This window comes from Grus americana, chromosome 33, assembly GCF_028858705.1.
Source record: "Grus americana isolate bGruAme1 chromosome 33, bGruAme1.mat, whole genome shotgun sequence".
Classification (NCBI taxonomy): Eukaryota; Metazoa; Chordata; class Aves; order Gruiformes; family Gruidae; genus Grus; species Grus americana.
Window position 1 is genome coordinate 418,111 of NC_072884.1, and position 18,720 is coordinate 436,830.

General features: G+C 47.5%; 1 protein-coding gene across 11 annotated transcripts in view; it reads right to left on the reverse strand.

Annotated features, from left to right (window-relative positions):
• BRD4 (bromodomain containing 4) overlaps window positions 1-18,720 on the reverse strand; it is a 75,866-nt gene that overhangs the window by 12,707 nt on the left and 44,439 nt on the right. For 9 of the 11 annotated variants that reach the window (XR_008574479.1, XM_054807787.1, XM_054807796.1 and 6 more), the window contains 7 exons: window positions 18,158-18,441; window positions 17,245-17,601; window positions 15,213-15,341; window positions 11,162-11,371; window positions 10,081-10,280; window positions 8,085-8,386; window positions 6,319-6,429 (listed from right to left, as the gene is read on the reverse strand). Coding sequence is in view for 10 of the 11 variants with exons in the window: in XM_054807787.1 (XP_054663762.1) it covers window positions 6,319-6,429; window positions 8,085-8,386; window positions 10,081-10,280; window positions 11,162-11,371; window positions 15,213-15,341; window positions 17,245-17,601; window positions 18,158-18,441 (1,593 nt within the window). In the remaining variant the exon portion in view is untranslated. The remainder of the gene's footprint in view (window positions 1-6,318; window positions 6,430-8,084; window positions 8,387-10,080; window positions 10,281-11,161; window positions 11,372-15,212; window positions 15,342-17,244; window positions 17,602-18,157; window positions 18,442-18,720) is intronic. The other 2 variants (XM_054807794.1, XM_054807795.1) reach the window with 1 other exon arrangement.

Genomic DNA, 18,720 nt, shown 5'->3' on the forward strand with positions numbered 1-18,720 from the left:
TTAGAGGAGAAAGGTTAAATCGGTGCATGAGGCTCCTCTCCTGCCGGCGTGTTGGCAGCCACGTATATATATTTTATTTTTCCCTAAATCCTCACCTTTTACTCCCACCCAAATGTACCCGGAACGGCAAAACACCGACATACGGCTCACTATCGTCGTAATTTGCACGTTATTGGTTAAAATCCCATGATTATACAAAAAAGTGCATCTTCCGTAGCAAGCCACTTTATTGATTTTATTATTTAAAAATAAAAATATCAAAGCTATACAATTTTTCTCTGTGTGGGGTTTGTTTTTTGGTTTTTTTTGAGGGGGAAGAAGCTGGTGGTTACACGGCTGCAAAACCCCAAAGCATGCGGAAAGAGTATAAAAATAAACAGATTTATATAAAGTATTTGTAGCAGATCAAGGTTAAGTGGAACAACAACAACAACAAAAAAAATCTAAATAAAAGCCATTATGGAAACAGTCCATTCTTAGTTAAATTCATCCCTTTTCCAACAGGCTGGTGTATTCAGGAAAAAAAAAAATAGATCTAAAAGTACAAGTTTGCTAAAAACATGTAGTTATACATTCCAGTAAAATCATGATCCCACGTTAATTCCCCCTGCGTCTCCCGGGAAAACAGCAAACTTAGTTGGGGAAAATAGTCTAAGAAATGCTAAAAACGTCCTGAGTTTAAAAAAACCCACCGCCACAAAGCAACTTTTTGATATAATATTGGTTATAAATATTTATTTTTTGATATAAAAGGGACTCTCTATTAGGTTTTAGGGCAGCAGAGCCGCGATGGGGCTTCCTGGATTCAGCGGTGGATGGGTTTTTTTTAGTGAAAAATATCAATTTTAACTAATTCTGATCTTGGAGATCAGAGCGGTGGCTCCGTGAATCCCCCCAAAATTGGGGATGCCGGCAACCGCGGTGCTGCCGGCAGAACAACCGGGTCAGCTGTTATTCTCCAAATCCCATTAAATACACCAATTTGCCTAATTTGACCCAAAAGCCGCTCGACGGGGTGTTGGATGCTGCACCCAAGGAGGGGATGCTCTACCTGGATCCGGCACAACCACTCCACCGCGGCAAAGATGCTGCCGGCAAACCGGGACCCCCCGCGGCGTGACCGCAGGATGCCGTACAGCACTTGGGAATCTCCTCGGTGAGAGGAGCAAAGCCATCGGGAAGCGTTTCCAGGGTAAAACTAAAGGGATTTGGGTTCTTCTGGGCACCGTTATCGGCACAGAGGTGCTGCCTGTTGCCCCGTTACTCGACTCAACCGTGAGCTGAGTTTCTTCTAAGTCAAGACTAACCGGCACGGCCGCGGTTCCTGCCTGTACCTGTGCTGTGGCACCCTGCCGTGGGCAAGCGTGGCTAAACCGAGCCTAAGAGATCTCTGTCCTCTCCCGCTGAGCCTAAAAAGGTGGCGATGAGCCGGGGGGAAGACTCGCGGTACGTCAACGAGGGACTCAAGTCCTTCCTATCACACGCCACGGCACAGAAACCGAGCCTGGGAATGGGGTAAAAAGGAGCAAATTCTTTCTAAAGGCACATGAAAAAATAAACGGTTGGGTTAAACCAATCCGTCTCTCTCCGTCTCGAAGGAAAAACGGATGGAGGATTAAAGGTTACTAAAATAAGGCAGCACATGGAGGATGCGGGGTTTATCTTGGCGGCTGGGACTGAGCTTTACCAGCACCCGCAGCTGCACTTAGTGGCGGGTTAAACCTGGGTGTCTGTGGGTTAAATCTGGGGACCTCTGAATTAAACCTGGCTATCTCAGAGTTAAACCTAGGTGCATGTGATTTAAACCTGGGTACCTAGGAATTAAAACCAGATTATCTGCAAATAAAAAACCCCAAGTACCTGCAAATTAAACCCAGGTAACTGGGAATTAAAGCTGGGTACCTGCGAATTAAAACCAAGTATCTGCAAATTAAACCCGGGTACCTGCAAAATTTAAGCCTGGGTGCCTGTGGATTCCAGGTACCTTTAAACTAAACCCCAGGTACCAATGATTTAAACCCAAGTTCCGTGATTTAAACCCGAGTGCCTCTGAATTAAACCTGAATACCTGAGATTTAAACCTGGGTACCTCTGAATTAAAACCAGGTACCTCTGATTTAAACCCAAGTACCTGTGATTCAAACCCAGGTACCTTTGACTTAAACCCAAGTATCTACGATTTAAACCTGAGTACTTTTGAATTAAAACCCAAGTATCTGCGATTTAAACCTGGCTATCGTGGAATTAAAACCGGGTGCCTCTGAATTCACGCCGGCTCACTGCAATTTAAACCCAGGTGGCATGTGAATTTAACCCAGGTACTTTTACATGAAAACCAAATTCCTGCCATTTAAACCAGGTACCCAAGAATTAAACCGGAGGGATTTAGGATTCTAAGACGCCTCAAATTCCTCGCCCGCTATTAACCCAGCCTTACGTTAACGCCTTCTTCCCAAAGACTCCTTAATTCGTTAGCAGAAGCACTTAAAAGATTTACTGAAAGCAGCTCTGCCACCCCAGAAACAGGTTTTCCAGCATTGCTGAGCCAGTCCTAACCCGGACTTTTAATCCTCAATAAAACCTAACCCCGCTGCTGCAGCCTTGAGCAAGCTGCAAAGCCTTTTCCTTTACGCAACTGCGCGGATAAATGCAATTTTCCTTCAGGAAATTTCAGAAGAAAAGCAAAACTAGCGATCACCAACTAACCGAGGCTCAGATTTAATTGCTAAAATTTTAATCGCTATTATTCATTAGCGCAGCTGTGCGATTTCTCCCCCCGATTGGTCTTTTGGGGGTCCTGGGAAGCATCTCCTAAAATATTTGGGGGATAAAATAACACTGCTCAGCCGAGCGGTGACGATGAACAGGCAGAATGTGGCCAATTTGCTGTGAAATAACCCAAAATTTGGTATCAATCAAAAAACCAGACCGGGTTTTAAGTTGCCCGAGCACCAACCGCGGTCCAGCCCAAGCGTCGATGCTCGAAGCCGGGAGAAGCATCCGAGATGCTCGGAGAACTCGATCCTGGCCGTTCGCAGGCAAAAAAAAAAAAAAAAAAAAAAAAAAAAATCCTACCTAGATGCTTCCAGGATGGAGTTTGGGGTCATTTGCATCCACTAATTGCTAATTACAACAAGTTAAACCGGAATAACCCTCTCGGTCGGCACCTCTGGTTTCTCAGCGCTCAAGGCAAAGGCTCGGTCCCCATCTCCTACGCTACAAACCCGGTATTATTTTCCCTCCCTTTGAAGCCTCTCGGTTTTCAGAATTTCAGCAAGATTTTTGGCAAAACGCTCCCGATTTAATAAAATAACGTGTTTAATTGCCAGCTCCGCGGAGGGATGGAGACGTCGCATGGATTCAAATGGGTAAAAAAAAAAAAAAAAAATTAAGTCAGTTTTTTAGGATCTGGAGCGCAAAAAGGCAACAGGTAGGTCGTGGGAGCTGCTGCTGAGCGGCAAAACCACGCTTTAAAGAGAATAAAGATGGAGTTGCAATTAATTCTAGTTCATAATTTCGTCGCGTCCACGTTTGCTTCTACACGTTACGTTAAGTGCTTGGGGTTTTTTTTTTTAACGATAAACCCAAGCGAATGCAAAAATCAAGGTTAAAAAAAAATAAAAAATCCACGTTACCGACTTTTGCCACCGATTTTAAAATCACAAGCATCTACCGCACGGAGTCATCTCACCGTACGGCGGCTCTGTGGGCAGAAAAACCCCTCGTTAACAGAAGATCGTCAAGATGCTGGATCTTATTAAAAACTTCAGGGTAAATTTCAAAGCTTACTAGCAAATTTTAAATCTAATTCTCCACTGAAGCTAGCGCAAGCGTTGCCACGATTCTCCTCCCGGAAAAGAATAAAGAGATAAAACAACAGCAAAACTAACCGCCCCGTCCCACTCAGGGTCGTTAAATTAACGTCATTGTAAACACAGCGTGAAAAATACATCTTAGAACATCTTAAAAGGTCTTTAAAAGGTCTTAAAGCATCTTAAAATGTCTTTGAAAAGGTCTTAAAAGTCATAAAGCATCTTAAAAGCTCTTAAAATACAACTTGAAAGTGATTCAATTGAAAGCATCTCAAAAGGTCTTTTAAAAGGTCTTAAAATACAACTTAAAAGTGATTCAACAGGTAACCTATAGCAAAACATCCGGACGGAGATTTTCTATCACATATTGGGCAAATCCCTGCGGGTTTTCGCCGTGTATTTTATCAGAAAGAGGCCAAAGAAATGGTTTAGGGGAGCAAAACCCCATCAGCATTGGAAATTAATTGAATAAAAAGAGATTAATTCTCTTAATTAACCTCCTACCCCAAGCGTTACGGGTCGGCTTCATCCCCTGACGGTGATATCGCCGGCGTAGACCGAGGGTATCCGTACCGGAGCCGCGTTGGTTCAACCTTTTCCAAGCATCGAAGCGGGAGCCCGACCCGGATAACGTCGGTCTACGTCGGCCAAACGAATCCCAAATACTCACGGCCGGGATGGTAAACGCCGAAGAGACGTCGGATTTGGGGAAAAACAGCCAAAAAGAGGACAAAAGCATTAAAAAACTTAAATGCAAGAGCAACCCGCGCTCCCCCGCATCCATCCAGCCACCGTTTGGGGAGAAACACTCAAAAAAAGGTGTTTTCGGCTCTATCGGAGGCTGGTTTTGCCGGAGCGAGCGGCACGGAGGAGATTTTGGCGCCTTTCTAGGTTTTAATTAGCGCCGCTCGTTGAAACGAGAAGGATTTGGCACCGGCGCATCCTGAAAATTCCCACCTTACATCTCACAACCCTGTCGCCGCGCTCCGGAGAGATCCCCGAGATCATTCCTAGAAATCCAACCTGGTTGAGGATCCAGCTACCCGGCTTTAGGAGGGGGGGGGAAAAAAAAGAAAAAAAAAAAAGAAAGAATTTTAAATAAAACGCAATTCTGGGTTTAGCAGGTGATTTTTTTTCGGATGGGTTCCGTTTGGATTTGGGATGAGTTGGTGTCAGCCCAGGTTAACGCTAGACGATATGGTGGGTTGGGTAAACCCGATCGTTCCGGTTTGTTTTGGTTGATGACGTCGTAAGCTTGGCAGAAATAAAGAGAAATTGGATAAAAACTCATTTAAGAGCATAAATACGGCAGGTTTTGCTTTCCCCGTCAAGCAAGGGGAGAATTTAGCACCAAATCATTTAATTTTCCGATCGCCGAGTCACCCCCGAACGCTCCATCAAACCCTTTCAACCTCCTCTAAAAACCAAAAAGCCCAATTCTACCGAAAAGACGTTAAAATATGTTAAAAGACATCAGACTCCAGACTCATCTCATCCCTAAAAAAGGAGGATCGCTGGGAAGTGTCGCCAGCACGGCTCAAAGGCAAGTCCGATCAATCCTGCTTTATTTTTTGGGGTTTATTTTAATTTTTTTGGGATTTCTGCTCCTTTTTCAGTGCCGTTCGCCCTGCGTACCCAACCCAGCTATGACAATTAATCCAGATTATTTTCTGCCGCGTGCGTTTCCCGATTTCCCGACCCGATGGAGATGCAGAAGTCTTACTCTTGACTTAAGTGCTGGGATAAGCCCAGCTTAACCTCCAGAGTCCGAGCTGAGACAGCAGCTAGGAGGAAAAACCAGCTTAAAGTGCCGACACAAGCTTTGCTTCCCTAAAACCAAGGAGGGAACGCTAGCGCGGAAAGTATAATAATTAAGAAAAACGTGAGAACAGCCTAATTTCAGTCCGAACGATGGTGGTCCGAGGGAGAAGCAAAGAGTTACGCAGAGCAGACGCTGCTCCGGTGATGCAAAATTGAATTTTAAATCCTTTTTTCTCGAGATCTGCCCGTTGGCGTAACATAAAAAGATTTTTAGACATAAAACCCCGTTTCCTCCGTCTTTCTCCATCCTCTGTGACGTTAGCGATCCCCGGTGAGAATGTTTTAAACCTCTCCTTTGAGGAAAAAGACAGCGTTTTTCTAAAAATACAAATCTAGGTCATTAACCAGACAAAGAGCTACCTTGGCGCACGCTGGTTTTTCGACTCCCGCGCTCGCATCCAAGTTCAGCAAGGAAAAGCTTAAGGAAAAAAAAAAAAATCATCGTGTCGGGCTTAAGAACTGCCAGAGACAACATCGCTACCGCCAAGTTGTTCATGTCGAGCCCAAAAACCGGGCGAGATTCGGCTGCGTATATTGTTGGGTTTGGGGTTTGGTTTTTTTTTTCATTATAAAGAAGAAAAAAAAAAAAAAAAAGATAATTAAAAGACCAAGCCAGGAATGAAAACATATTTATTTATACAGAAACCAGGTCTAGGACTGAGTCGTTAAATAAGCTGCGTCTAACCTGTTTCTGAATCTTCGCTGTCGGAGGAGCTGGACTCGCTGGTGCTCTCAGACTCTGAGGAGGAGAACCCCTTCATTTTAGAGGAACCAGCAATTACATCCACTTTCTCCGCTGCAAGAAGACAACAGTACGACATTGTTAAGGATAATTAATAATCCCAAGTCCTGCCCGGTGCCATCTGCTCCCCTAAACCTGCCTGCACCCCCCCCACCCCGCCGACACCCTGGCTCTGCGGCGTCCAGATATTCCTGCGGAGGGGCTAAGCCGAGCTTTAATCCTGCGTCTCTGCTTATTCCTAGTGCTGATCTGCACCGGCTGGGAGGCAGCGGGAGCTCCGAGGTCTTTGGGGTGATGATATTTTTTTTGGGGTGGGGGGGTGGCGTGCGATGGGGGTGTCCCCTCGCATCACCATCCAAAGTGGGATGGGGACGTACCGACGGGAGCCAGCTGGGATTTAAGCCTGGTATTTAAACCCGGGCTTTAAACCAGGGATTGAAACCCAGGATTTAAGCCTGTCCCAGCAGACATCCGCTTATTCGAGCGAGGTCGTTCTTCGTTCTCCTAAACTCCTCCGGGGTAGAAAGGTCTGGCTTTACCCAGCTGCTTTAGGCTGGCCTAAGACCAGGCAGGGTCTTCTCCTCCACCCTGCCCGTGCCCAGCGAGGAGCCGGTGCTTAATCCCGCCTGGCTGCGTCATACGGGACTAAAAACTCCTTTTTTTTTTTTTTAGCTGCCTCAATTTATTGATCTGAGGAGGTGGCAGGAGGCTGAGGCAGCAGAAAAATAGAAAATTGCCTTTTTTTTTAACAGCTTAAACGAGAATAAAACTGGGTGGCGACAGCCTAGGAGTTGCTCGAGCCCCCGGTGACGTTGGAGCCCTAAACTAGAGAAAAAAAATTAAATCTCAGTGTTTTGCTTGGGTACAGAAGGTTAAAGAAACCTTCCAGGATTCGGCCGGGTTTGTTTTCCAGGATTTATCCCAGGAAGTAAACCGTTACGCCTCGGCCACGGGAAATGAGATTTCCTTTAAATTCCCTTATTTCTCCCCTTACTCGCTGCCACGTCCCCTTTCACTGTGGGTGATTTACGTAAAAAACCCGTTTAGTTGTTCTTCGGTCGTTAATAAATACGTCTATTTATTATATAAATATATATTTAAAAATATAGTAAAAATAAAAATGAGTATAAAAATAGATATTGAAATGGAATTTATGCATATAACAAATGGATATATTTATATATTTTTATATATATATTAATATATTTCCGTTTAAAATAAATTCAAGCCCAAATCTGGCAAATGCCCCCTGCGTCCCACCGATGCCGAGGGGGTGGAATCGCTTTTCCCCCACCTCGCCTTCGCTCCCCGTCCCGAAACGAAGCTCTGCCGGCTCGTCAGAAAGATCGTTAACGGGTTTAAGATAAATCGCTCGCGTCAGGCTGAAAGGAACCCCCGTCGGCTCTTCGTAAAGGTATTAATTGGAATTAAAATATTGAGGTTTAGAGGGGATACAGGAATTAGCAGCCTCGTATCGGCGCCGCCGAATTCCAGCCCCGTGGCGGGATTTAACACACACGGTGACGCGACATTAGAGACATAATAAATGAAATGCAATTAAAAAAATAAATTCCTTTTTTTTTCACTGGAGAAGGGTATCGAGCACCTAAATACCCGCACCCATCTCTTCTCCCGCCCGTCTCTGCCTCGAGCCCGGGCAAGCGTCGCCGGATTAAGGAGAAAAAACCAGTTTTGAGGTTAAAAGGTACCTTGAGGTTTCCTCTTCTTCCGCAAACACGACGTTACGTATCTCTCCAGCTCCCGTAAAGTGGATGGTTTTAACGTCTCAAAGTCAATCTCGATCTCATCGGGATTGGAGTTTTTGAGCGAGGGTTCTCTCGACTGGATGATATGGACAACTCGGCCCAGTTTCTCACCGGGGAGTTTATTAATGTCCAGGCTCAGCTGCCTCTTCTCCTCATAGGACATGGGTTTACACTTCTCCTCCTCCTCAGACTCGTAGGCTGGAGGGGGTTTGCTGTTCTTCACCGTCACAGGCTCCTTCTTACTACTTAAGAACAACGATCCAATGTTATTATAGAACGCAACCCGACGCCAAAAAGCAGCCGCTTGGGTCTAACCTCTCAAATGTAACCACTACATCATTCTTTTTACGATAATTTTACTTCCCATCCTGGAAACGGGCAACTTTTGCATTTCTAGACTGAGCTTGAGGCTCAACCACGAGGCTGAGATGCAGAAAGCTGAGCGCAACCAGCTGTTAAGACACCCAAGGCTAAGCTCAACCTGATGTTAGACAACAAGGCTGAGCTCAACTTGCTCTTGGACAAGAAGGCTGAGCTCAACCTGCTTTTAAGACACCCAAGGTGGAGCTCAACCTACTCTTAGACAAGAAAGTTGAGCTCAGCTTGCGGTTAGACACCCAAAGCTGAGCTCAACCTGCTCTCAAGCACCCAAAACTGAGCTCAACCTGCTCTCAGGCACCCAAAACTGAGCTCAATCTGCTCTCAGGCATCCAAAGCTGAGCTCAACCTGCTCTCAGGCACCCAAAACTGAGCTCAACCTGCTCTCAAGCACCCAAAACTGAGCTCAACCTGCTCTCAGGCACCCAAAGCTGAGCTCAACCTGCTCTCAGGCATCCAAAGCTGAGCTCAACCTGCTCTCAGGCACCCAAAACTGAGCTCAACCTGCTCTCAGGCACCCAAAGCTGAGCTCAACCTGCCCTTAGGCACCCAAAACCGAGCTCAGCCTACTCATAGGCACCCAAAACTGAGCTACTCATCCCAAGGCTCACTCTCCCAAAGAGACGAGCGGCTCTGGGAGGTAACTCGGAGAAGCAGGAGCAGCTCCGGAGGGAAATTCCTTACACGGACCAAGGTTCAAGCGATGCTGCCCGTTTCTCATCAGGAAAGGCAAGAGGTTGGGCTGACCCCCGTACGGAGAAGTAAAACCCGGCGTCCGTTAAAAAATACGTTCTTAAGAAAGGAAAAAAACCCCAGCCAAGGGGACTCCTTGACATCACCGTCGGGGTTATCGACACTTCAGACACTTCAAAACCGATGACCTCGGTTTGTAGAGATTTATCCCACTGTTTGCAGCGGATTCAGTGCTATCGCAATTAATAAATTAAGTCTGGGTAGAAAATCCGCCCCCCTGGATTAAAAAAGGATGAGGTAAATGGTGTCACGGACAGTCCATTTCCATAAAATAACCCGCTGCTGTGCCCGCCGGGGTTTATTCCAGGTCTGAACACACTAAACGCTGCGGTGAGGCCTGGGGACAGAGCCGAGCTCCGAGATCTCGCTCGTTATTTCCTTCTGTCTTAATTTCATCTCGTTACAGCTCAATACGGCAAACAACTCCTTTTTGCCTCGGGTTAAATACCAAGAGCCCGCCTTCCCTTTGAGCCGGCAGCTGACAAGCGGTAGAGTCTCGGCTCTCGGCATTTTCCCTCTTAAATTTAAAACCTACAGCTCCCCCCCAAAAAAAAGGGGAGAGGGAGGAAAAATTAGAGGATTCGAGGATTTGAGATCCATGCCATTTTTCTTCCCCTCTCCCCCGTACTCGGCGTGTTCGCATCAGCCCCGAAAAACGAAGCTCAACTCCCGGTTGGGACGTGACCTTGCAGCAACCCCCGAGGCGAGGGGTTTGAGCAGAGGCGTTATTCGTCAAGAATCCGGCGTATAATTAAGTTAACGAGCAAAAGGGAAGTAAAAACGGTAAGGATTGAGGGACAGGGCTGACCTGGAGGTACTGCTGTTGCTGTTGCTTTTCTTGGCCTTCTTGGGTGGCGGTTCCTTGGCTTTGCTTTTCTTGGCGTCTTCCAGCTCTTCCTTCTTTTTGTGCTTCTCTTTCTTCTTCTCCTTCTTGTCTTTCTCTTTTTTCTTTGGTTTGTTCTGCTGCGGCTGGGACAGGGCTGCAAGCTGTTCATGCACTGCTTTAAGCTGAGAGGCAGACACACACAACGATCAAAACGCTTTTGCCTCCTTCTTTTCCATATTAATTAATTTTTCTGTACTGCTTAACGCTTTATCTTTTACAATTCATTAAGTCGTTCCTTCCAGCTTTCCATCACACTGTGATTCCTGTCTATTACTGACCGCCGTGAGAAGAAGGAGACAACCCCTTTACGGCTGTTTCTCCCCGAAAACGGTAGAAGTGGGCTGCTCGCTTCGTCTGGCGCTTTAATTACCGGCGCTAACGACGCCGGGAACGGGGAAGATGCGAGAGAGAAGGCTACGGGTTGGAGGGCTGCTCGCTATCTCATGGGCTTCCACCATGCTGGGTAAAATCCTTGCTCTAGCTCAGGAGTTTGGGCAGCCCAGGAAGTCTCCTGCCTGCCCAAGAAGTCTCCTGCCTGCCCAGGAGATCTCCTGCCTGCCCAAGAAGCCTCCTGCCTGCCCAAGAAGCCTCCTGCCTGCCCAAGAAGTCTCCTGCCTGCCCAAGAAGCCTCCTGCCTGCCCAGGAGATCTCCTGCCTGCCCAAGAAGTCTCCTGCCTGCCCAAGAAGTCTCCTGCCTGCCCAGGAGATCTCCTGCCTGCCCAAGAAGTCTCCTGCCTGCCCAAGAAGTCTCCTGCCTGCTCAGAAGACACCACTCAAGTGCAGGCAGCAAATTCCTGCCATTAGGAGACCACCTTGTGTGTCCTAACAGGAACTGGAAGGATCGTCCCAAAAAACACCGATTCCTTCATGTTTCACTTGAAAACTTAAAAAGATTTTGGAGCGCTTTGCTCCAGACCAGAAAGTCTACGGCTTTGAGCAAAGTCCCACCAAGTTCAAGGAGGACACGCTGGACACCCCCAATCCATCACGACGGACGCGATACCTGTTCCTGGAGCTCCGCTAACCGCTGAGCTCGCTCCTCCTCGGAATCATCCGAGGAACTGTCGCTATCGGAGGAGCTGTCGCTGCTGCTGTCGCTGGACGAAGGGGGAACCACCTTGGTGGGAGGTGGCACCACCACAGGAGAAGAAGCTGGAATCACAGGTTCTTCCGGTTCATCCGGCATTTTGGCGAAGCGCATCTCGAACACGTCCTGGAAAACACAAGAAAAAATAACGCAGTCAACACCCCCCACCATGTCGCAGACAAGGTAATTTCTGGAAAGCTCCAAGTCCACTTAGAATTTTGACTGTCTCCAAGATGGTTCGGGGGGAAAAGTTTACCGGCCAGAAGGACAAGACTCAGTTAACGGCTGCGTCATCCAGGTTCTTGAGATCTTCTACGTCTTCTTCTGTAATGGATTCGCGGTCGCAATCCCTTCTGCCTGCGTTTTCCCAACCCACGTCCCGTGAAAACCACCTTGATTCAACCCAAACTCTTGTGCGGTGACGTTTCCCGTTATCTTCAAGAGCGACGGGTTTAATTCCAACGTGAAAGTCCTTTCTTCTCCTAAAACCTGATAGGAAAATCCATTTTTACTCAAACCCGAGCCAAGGCAGGTGAGCCGGAAGAGCGTTAGAGCCTGGTTCTATTTCTTGGCCCCCGCTGACTTTGTTTGAAGCGTTCTGAGTGTGGTTTTTTTTACTTTCCAGAAGAGGAACGAGTGCCACTTGCAGCCAAAAAATGCCATTTTTTGTTGCATCTCCTGCGCAGCGAGACCTGAAAATGGGCTCCATTCACCTGCTTTTAGGCGTTCAGAAGTCAAGCACCTATTTCTGAGCTTAGCGACTTGTCCCGGGGCTCTTTTGGAGCCCCCGAGGAGACCAGCAACTCCCTGAAGGTGACCCAAGCGATGGTGGGAAGGGACAACCTGAAGGTGGCCAAGTGTCGGCGTGCACCCTTGCACCACCAAGTCGTAATAAATTAAGAGATAATTTCTCCTCCTGCCCAAAGGTTTGACCTTCAAGCTACAGTTACTATTTCTCTTTTTTTATTTTCCATGTCCCGGGTGCGTGACCGTGAGCAGAAACCCACCGGAAAAGGTCCGTGGTTTATTTCTAAAACCCTACAGACTGTAAATACCAACGGCGCACACGTTCGTCTAAATTCATACAACTTAGCCGAAATCCTTCAGCAAGTCGAACGCCCCGTGCTATCAAATTACGCCGATTTAACTCTTCGCTCCAGCAACGTTTTCCTCCCCGAAGGCTTCCAGCTCTTCTAGTCCAGGCTCATCCTTGTGATTTTAAGGACCCGTCGGGCTCTCCCCGACCTTGACGCGCGTTATTTTTCCACCTTCCTTCTTAAACGTGAGTAGGGAGAACGCCGCCGGACCGTGTTTCTCCATCCTCAGCCTCCTCCTGATTTTATTCTGGGCTTTTTTTCAGCAGCGACGGCTTTTCCGGACGCTGCGGACGCTGCTTTGCTGCTTCCATCTGCTGGCAGAAACGCCAGCGGACTTCATCTACGCGTTCGGGCTCCAATTTCAGGGGAAAGAGCAGAAAATGTTGGAGGAAAAGGAGAGATTTCTGAGCTCCTCCAGCGACGGCACTGCTTGCCGGATGCACACGTTTGTCACTGATTTCGCTGCGCTTAATGAGCGTTTACAACGTAATTAATGTTTTCCATGGGCCAGAAAGTCCGGTCCTTGATTACCACTGGCAGGCAATGCTACAGCACCGTATTGACTCAATTTCTAAATTCTCTAGGGTCAGAAATAAAAGCTTCCTCCATTGGTTTTTTTTTTCTACCTACCTGGTCTTTTAATTAACAGGAAAGCTAATTTAAATTAACTTAAAATCAATCCATCAATTTGGAAGCACCCAGGCTTTGTTTCCAAACCTCAGCAGCGCTCCAGAAACCTCGTTTTTATTAATTTGATTTCTAAAATCAGTTTTCTGAGCCTGGGAAAAGCAAACGGAGAGATGTTACCCCCGGTTTCATCAGGGGGGAGTGGGATCCAGCCGGTATTTTGGTACCCACCTCCGTGGCGTCGCCGCTATGGGGCTGCTCTGAAATTTAAATTTAATTTTCTGGGGATTGTTACATTGAAAACTTTTTTTTTCATCTTTATGTCAGAAATAAAAGTTTCCTGAGCGGTTGGCGTGTTCCCGAGCCCGTCCATGGGATCGATGCCGATGAAACCCCGATTTCATCCTGCCCTCGATCCAGACGGCATCACCTGGCAACGCCGATCGCTGAGGATTCTCCCCCATAAAACCGGGTGAAAGAAAAGAAAAATCACAAGTTTCTGTGAAAATTATTCAGTTCTCAGCAGCCTGCGACAAGTGTGACCGGAATTTCAGATCAGATTTGTTCCGTTACCGGTTGGAAAACGCTCTGAGATGTCGTCTGAAGAGGCCGTAACGTTCTTCGTTAGACCAAAACAAGAAGGAAAGAGCAGTCGGAGAGTGAGCATTGCATTTTCCTGGCGTCTACTTCCCACAAAATCCAGAAAACACCACGAATAAAATGCTGAATTTGACAAAATTCGTGCTAAAAGCGAGCCGAAACACACGTTTACTCGCCTCAAATTAAACCAGCCCAAACCTGAGCTGTAATTTTCGAAAAGCATCACGAAAAAAATACGAGCGTCTAAAAACGGAGGTCGGGTCTCATTCGTTTCCTTGAACCTCGGTCGCAGCTTCACATCTGGACGGAAGGAAAACAGCTGGCAGCCGACACTTTCCTCGAGTGAAGTTCCTTCCACTTGAGCGGAGGGGGAAGCTGCATCACCCGGAGGTTTTTACGGGAGGTTTCCGGTTATCGAAACCCAGCCAGGATATTAATATCCACTCTCTCCATTTTTTTGGGGGTTGTTTCTCAAGTCAAACGTCCTGTAACCTCGTAATTTGCTCCCCAATTCAGTAGTTTTCTCCCCAATTTAGTAGTTTTCTCCTCAATTTAGAAGTTTTCTCCCCAATTGAATAGTTTTCTCCCCAACTTAATAGCTTTTCCCCAAATTTAATTGTTTTCCCCCCAATTTAACAACTTCTCCTCCCATTTAATAGCTTTTTCCCCAACCCAAGAGTTTTCCCCCGTCTCTCGTCCCCTTTCTGCTGTAACTTCTCAACCCTTTTTCTGAAGATTGAAGCAAACCGCACTGATTTTCTTCTCCTTTCACGTAGCGCGACCTCCACCGCCTTGTCGTTGCGCTCCGTGCCGCTGGAATTGCACTTTTTTACTCCAATAAAACCTTTTCCCTTCCGGATTTGGCTCCCGCGTCCTCGCATACGTCCCGCGTTCCCTCCTCGCCGTATCTTTCCGGCACGCAGCTCCGGGTGGATTTTGGGGATTTTGCTGCTCGGTTGGGATCAAACGTGACGTGGTGAAGTTATTACGAACGGAACTGCCTGAAATCATGGATACGGGGAACGCCCCGAGGGTTTTTAATGATAAAAGTTGAAAGGTTTGGGGCAAAAATCAAACGTAGGAGCTGTTTGTCCCCTTGCAGTCGTTCTCCGCGGCTCCTAATTACCGAGAAACGAGGGAATCGAGATGATTTTTGGAGTGGCGGAGCGCTTGCGTGAAGCCAAGCACTTCATTCGAGACGTGGCGCTTGTTTATCATCTAAATACGTTAATTACAAACCCTTCGGGAACAAGCGGAGATCAGAAACCTTCACCGTAAGAATGACAGAAGAGGTAATTAAAAAAACCCAACCGAGCGGTTACTGTCACTTATTTTCTCTCAAGGTGTTTTTTGGGAGAAAAGTGACATTTTGGAGAGACTTTTTTTCTTCCTACTCCTTTATCAAGAAGGTAAGAGGACACAAAAAAGCCGCTATTAAACAAAATAAAGAGTTTAAAGAAGCAAATCGGGTTGAGTTGGCTCAGTCCGCAGCAAAAACCTATCCTTTTTTAAAACCGTTTTTAACCACGCTGACTTTTTTTTAACATTATTTCAAAACTACACGGCCTTTACGCTGGAAAAATAACTTGAGATGGCGGCGTCCGTCGCAAATCGAAGCAGGCAGTGACAACGCGTGTCCTTACCTGCAGCTTCCGTGCCATGGCCACCACCTCGTGATCGGCGGGGTTGTACTTATAGCAGTTGGAGAACATCAATCGTACGTCCGCCGCGAATTCCTGAGCATCTCGGTATTCCCGGTTCTCCAGTTTAGACTAGAAAGGAGGAAAAACAAACAAACAAACAAAAATTTCTCTGCTATTAACAGCGTAAATGCAACGAATTGATTGATCGAATGAGTACAGCTCCGTGGCGCCGGCGGATTTCACGTCCCCGTTCTTTCCCTATGCTGGAATGACTACTTTTGGTCAAAAGAACGCCTAATTTTGGTCAAAAGAACGCCTAATTTTGGTCAAAAGAATGCCTAACTTTGGTCAAAAGAACGCCTAATTTTGGTCAAAGGAAGAATTGCTGTTGGTTTATAAAAAAATTAGAGCCACCCAATGACGTTTGGAAGAGGACTACGTGTTCTCCAAGCCACCTTCTTGCTGGCCACGTGGTTTGGATGAAGAACCGGCCGGGGATGTTGTGCTGAAGGCCGGGACTATGAACCTTGGCTCTGCCCGACCTCAACCGAGAAGGGCTAAACCTCCTCGTGCGCCCAAGATGATGCGTTGGCAGAAGAACACAGTGAGCTTTGCTCAGATCGTTCCCCTAGAAGGAAGATCTCAAGAGCTGCTTTAACAGCCTGGTTGGAGGGACAGAGGACACCGGGATGGTCCTTCACCCAACGACGGAAGAAGATGACGGGCTTTGTTGACGCAGGGGACAAGATTCAACCATCTCACCTTGCTCTTCATCACCCGGTCATCCTCTAAGAACCAACCTGGTGTCTCCAGAGTTCAGACCTCCACCCGCGTAGGGGACAGACCTGCTCTATGGCTACCTGCTCCTGCCCCAAGCCTACACGGAGCTGGGAGGATCGATCCGGGTGGAGACAACCTTGAGATGACCCCTCATCCCCCCTCTGAAACGCGCGTCCAGCTGTGGCAACGCCAGCTGAGCCAAGAGAAGCTTCACGCCTCCTTCTCCCTCCCTGGGAAAGCGGGGCTGAGTTGGACAACTGGAAGACGGAGAACACTCAACAGCTGTCTCGGCAACATCTGCCAAGGGTGACCTCAGCCCTGCCAGACGTTTGGGCAGCGAGATGTACAGGCAGCTACGGACGTGCAAGACCTAACGCTTCTCACCGGCCAGTCTGGAGGAGAAAGGAGAAAACCAAAGCCAAGAAATTTAATTCGGCATCTCCAAGGTCTGGCCCACCGAGATCCTACAGCCGTGACGAAGGAAGAGCCGTGACCCACGTTGGCTTCGGCTCTGGCGTAACCTCGGCACGGAGGGGGCTGCGGGAAGGGAAAATTCGCTCCTCTGGTTTTAAAACGCAGGCCTAAACTGGGCCAAGCAGAGTTAAAGCTGAGCTTAAACTGCCTGCACGGGAGTTCATCCCGTAGCTAAAAACTTAAAAGACTTCTAAATCACGAATTAAGGTTTGATAACTAAAAAGTTAGACTTCTAAATGAGGAGTGAACCTTTCAAGGAGACACGTAGATGACTTGGCAGTCGCTTTTGAAAATTAAACAACTCCAATAACGAATTCACGTTTCAAGGGGCAACGCGGATGAATTTGCAGTCGCTCTTTAAAATGAAACAATTCTGAGCTGGAGGAAAGTACCTGTGCTTAACAGAAGACTGATCTAGACAGGCGACTTCAGAAAAAGGGGCCGTTATTTTAAAAAGAATCGAAAATGGGGTTGGTTTAAATCAAATCCCCTTGTTCCTGTGATTTACGCTCTCTGGGGCCATCTCCTGGGCTAAAAAAAAAAGGGCAGATTTATACAGTAATGGAAATTTTCTATAAAAAAACCCCACGCGAGCCTTTCCCAAGAGCCCTTCTGGAAGGACGCCGGCTTCTTTGTTTTTCCCAAACATCAGGATAACAGCGAGATGAGAAGAAGAGAGACCGAACGTACCAGAAACCTACGGCCAAAATAAATCTGGCAGACATCTGAAGACGCTGCCTACGCACGTGCGGGGAGAAAACGATCTTTTTCTGCTTACTTTGATTGTGCTCAGATCCATGGGATGTTTAATGATATCGCAATAATCGTGCAGTCCCAGCGCCTCCACGTCCACGGGTTTGTAGAAGGGCCAGGCGTAGGCAGCGTGTTTCTTGGCGAACATCTCTTTGATGATCCCGCTGCAGTATTTTAACTGCTCGGATATTTTACTACTCTTTTCTACGTGTTGTTGAGAGTCTGGAACGTCCTTCTTTGGAGGTTTCACCGGGCGGCTGCTTTCCCGGCGCGGACCCAGTTTGGTGGACTTGGGTTCGGCAGGCAGCGATGACGATTCATGAATTGGGTCGATGGTCGTTGGCGTCGTGGTGTCTGCTTTCCTCTTCACCCCTTTTTTTGTCTATAACCGAGCAAATAAAGCAATATTACTTTTGACATCATACTTTTGGCTTCAACCAAGTTGGGTTTCTTTAGCGTCGACTCGGATTTGCCGTCACAAGTGACTCGAGCCTCACGGCAACGCTACGAGAAGGACATTGGAAGCCTTTCCATAAATATTCAGATATTCTTGGTCTCTACTGAGCTCTACAGAAAAACATATGGATTATCTCCGCTGTACCGGCAAAGGTCAAGGGCATGAGTCACTTCAGCAAGTCAAGATTTTCTTCCCAAGTCATTGAAGGCTCAAGGAAGGAAGGTTTTAAGAGGATGAAGGGGATTTTCCACGCAAACCTGGGTGGAATTCATCCTATCTAACTTTAACTGGTGTCAGAGAGAGTCTTGTAGGCTCCTCGTCTTTCTCAAAACGTGAATTTTTTTGACCAAACCGCGGCCATTCGCCTTCAAATGCGACTCCAGCGGCAAAACAAAGGGCGACCGCTTGGCCAACCGCGGCTTTTCTACGCCGCAAAGATAATTTAAAACCGTGGCGTTAAGATAATTAAGGAAACACTCACCTTCACGGGCTGGGCGGGTGTCGGGATAACGGGAGGGTGAGGTTGGATGGGCTGGGGGGCCGGGGCCGGCGGCGCGGGGGCCTGGGGAGCAGGCGGAGGCGGCGCAGGAGGTTGAGGAGGCACCATCGTCATTACCGGGGTCTGGACGATGAGGTCGGGGGTGACGGAAGGAAAGGAATGAGTCGTCTGTGCGGATTGGAGGTTTTGCTGCGGCGCCTGCGTCTGCGCCGGGGACGATGCTTGGGTTGCGTTCGGTACCGTGGATGATCCTGGTTTGGATGTCACTGCCAAGAGAAAAGAAAGAAAGGGTTGCTTCTCCCTTAAACCAAAGTCGTTTTAACGGGAAAAACAATTAACGTTTCATAATAACCCTGTTTAAAGAACATTCCTCATCGGATAATTAGTATCTTGCAGTTCCCCGGTCTTGTGCAACCGGTCAGGAACAAACACTCGCCACGTTTTCCTTCCTGAGGATTATTTTTACGGCTCGTTAGGTGAAATGGTGAAGAAGCTCAGGACCTAACTGTGCCAAAACCCCTCCAGAAAAAGACCACGACCAGGCC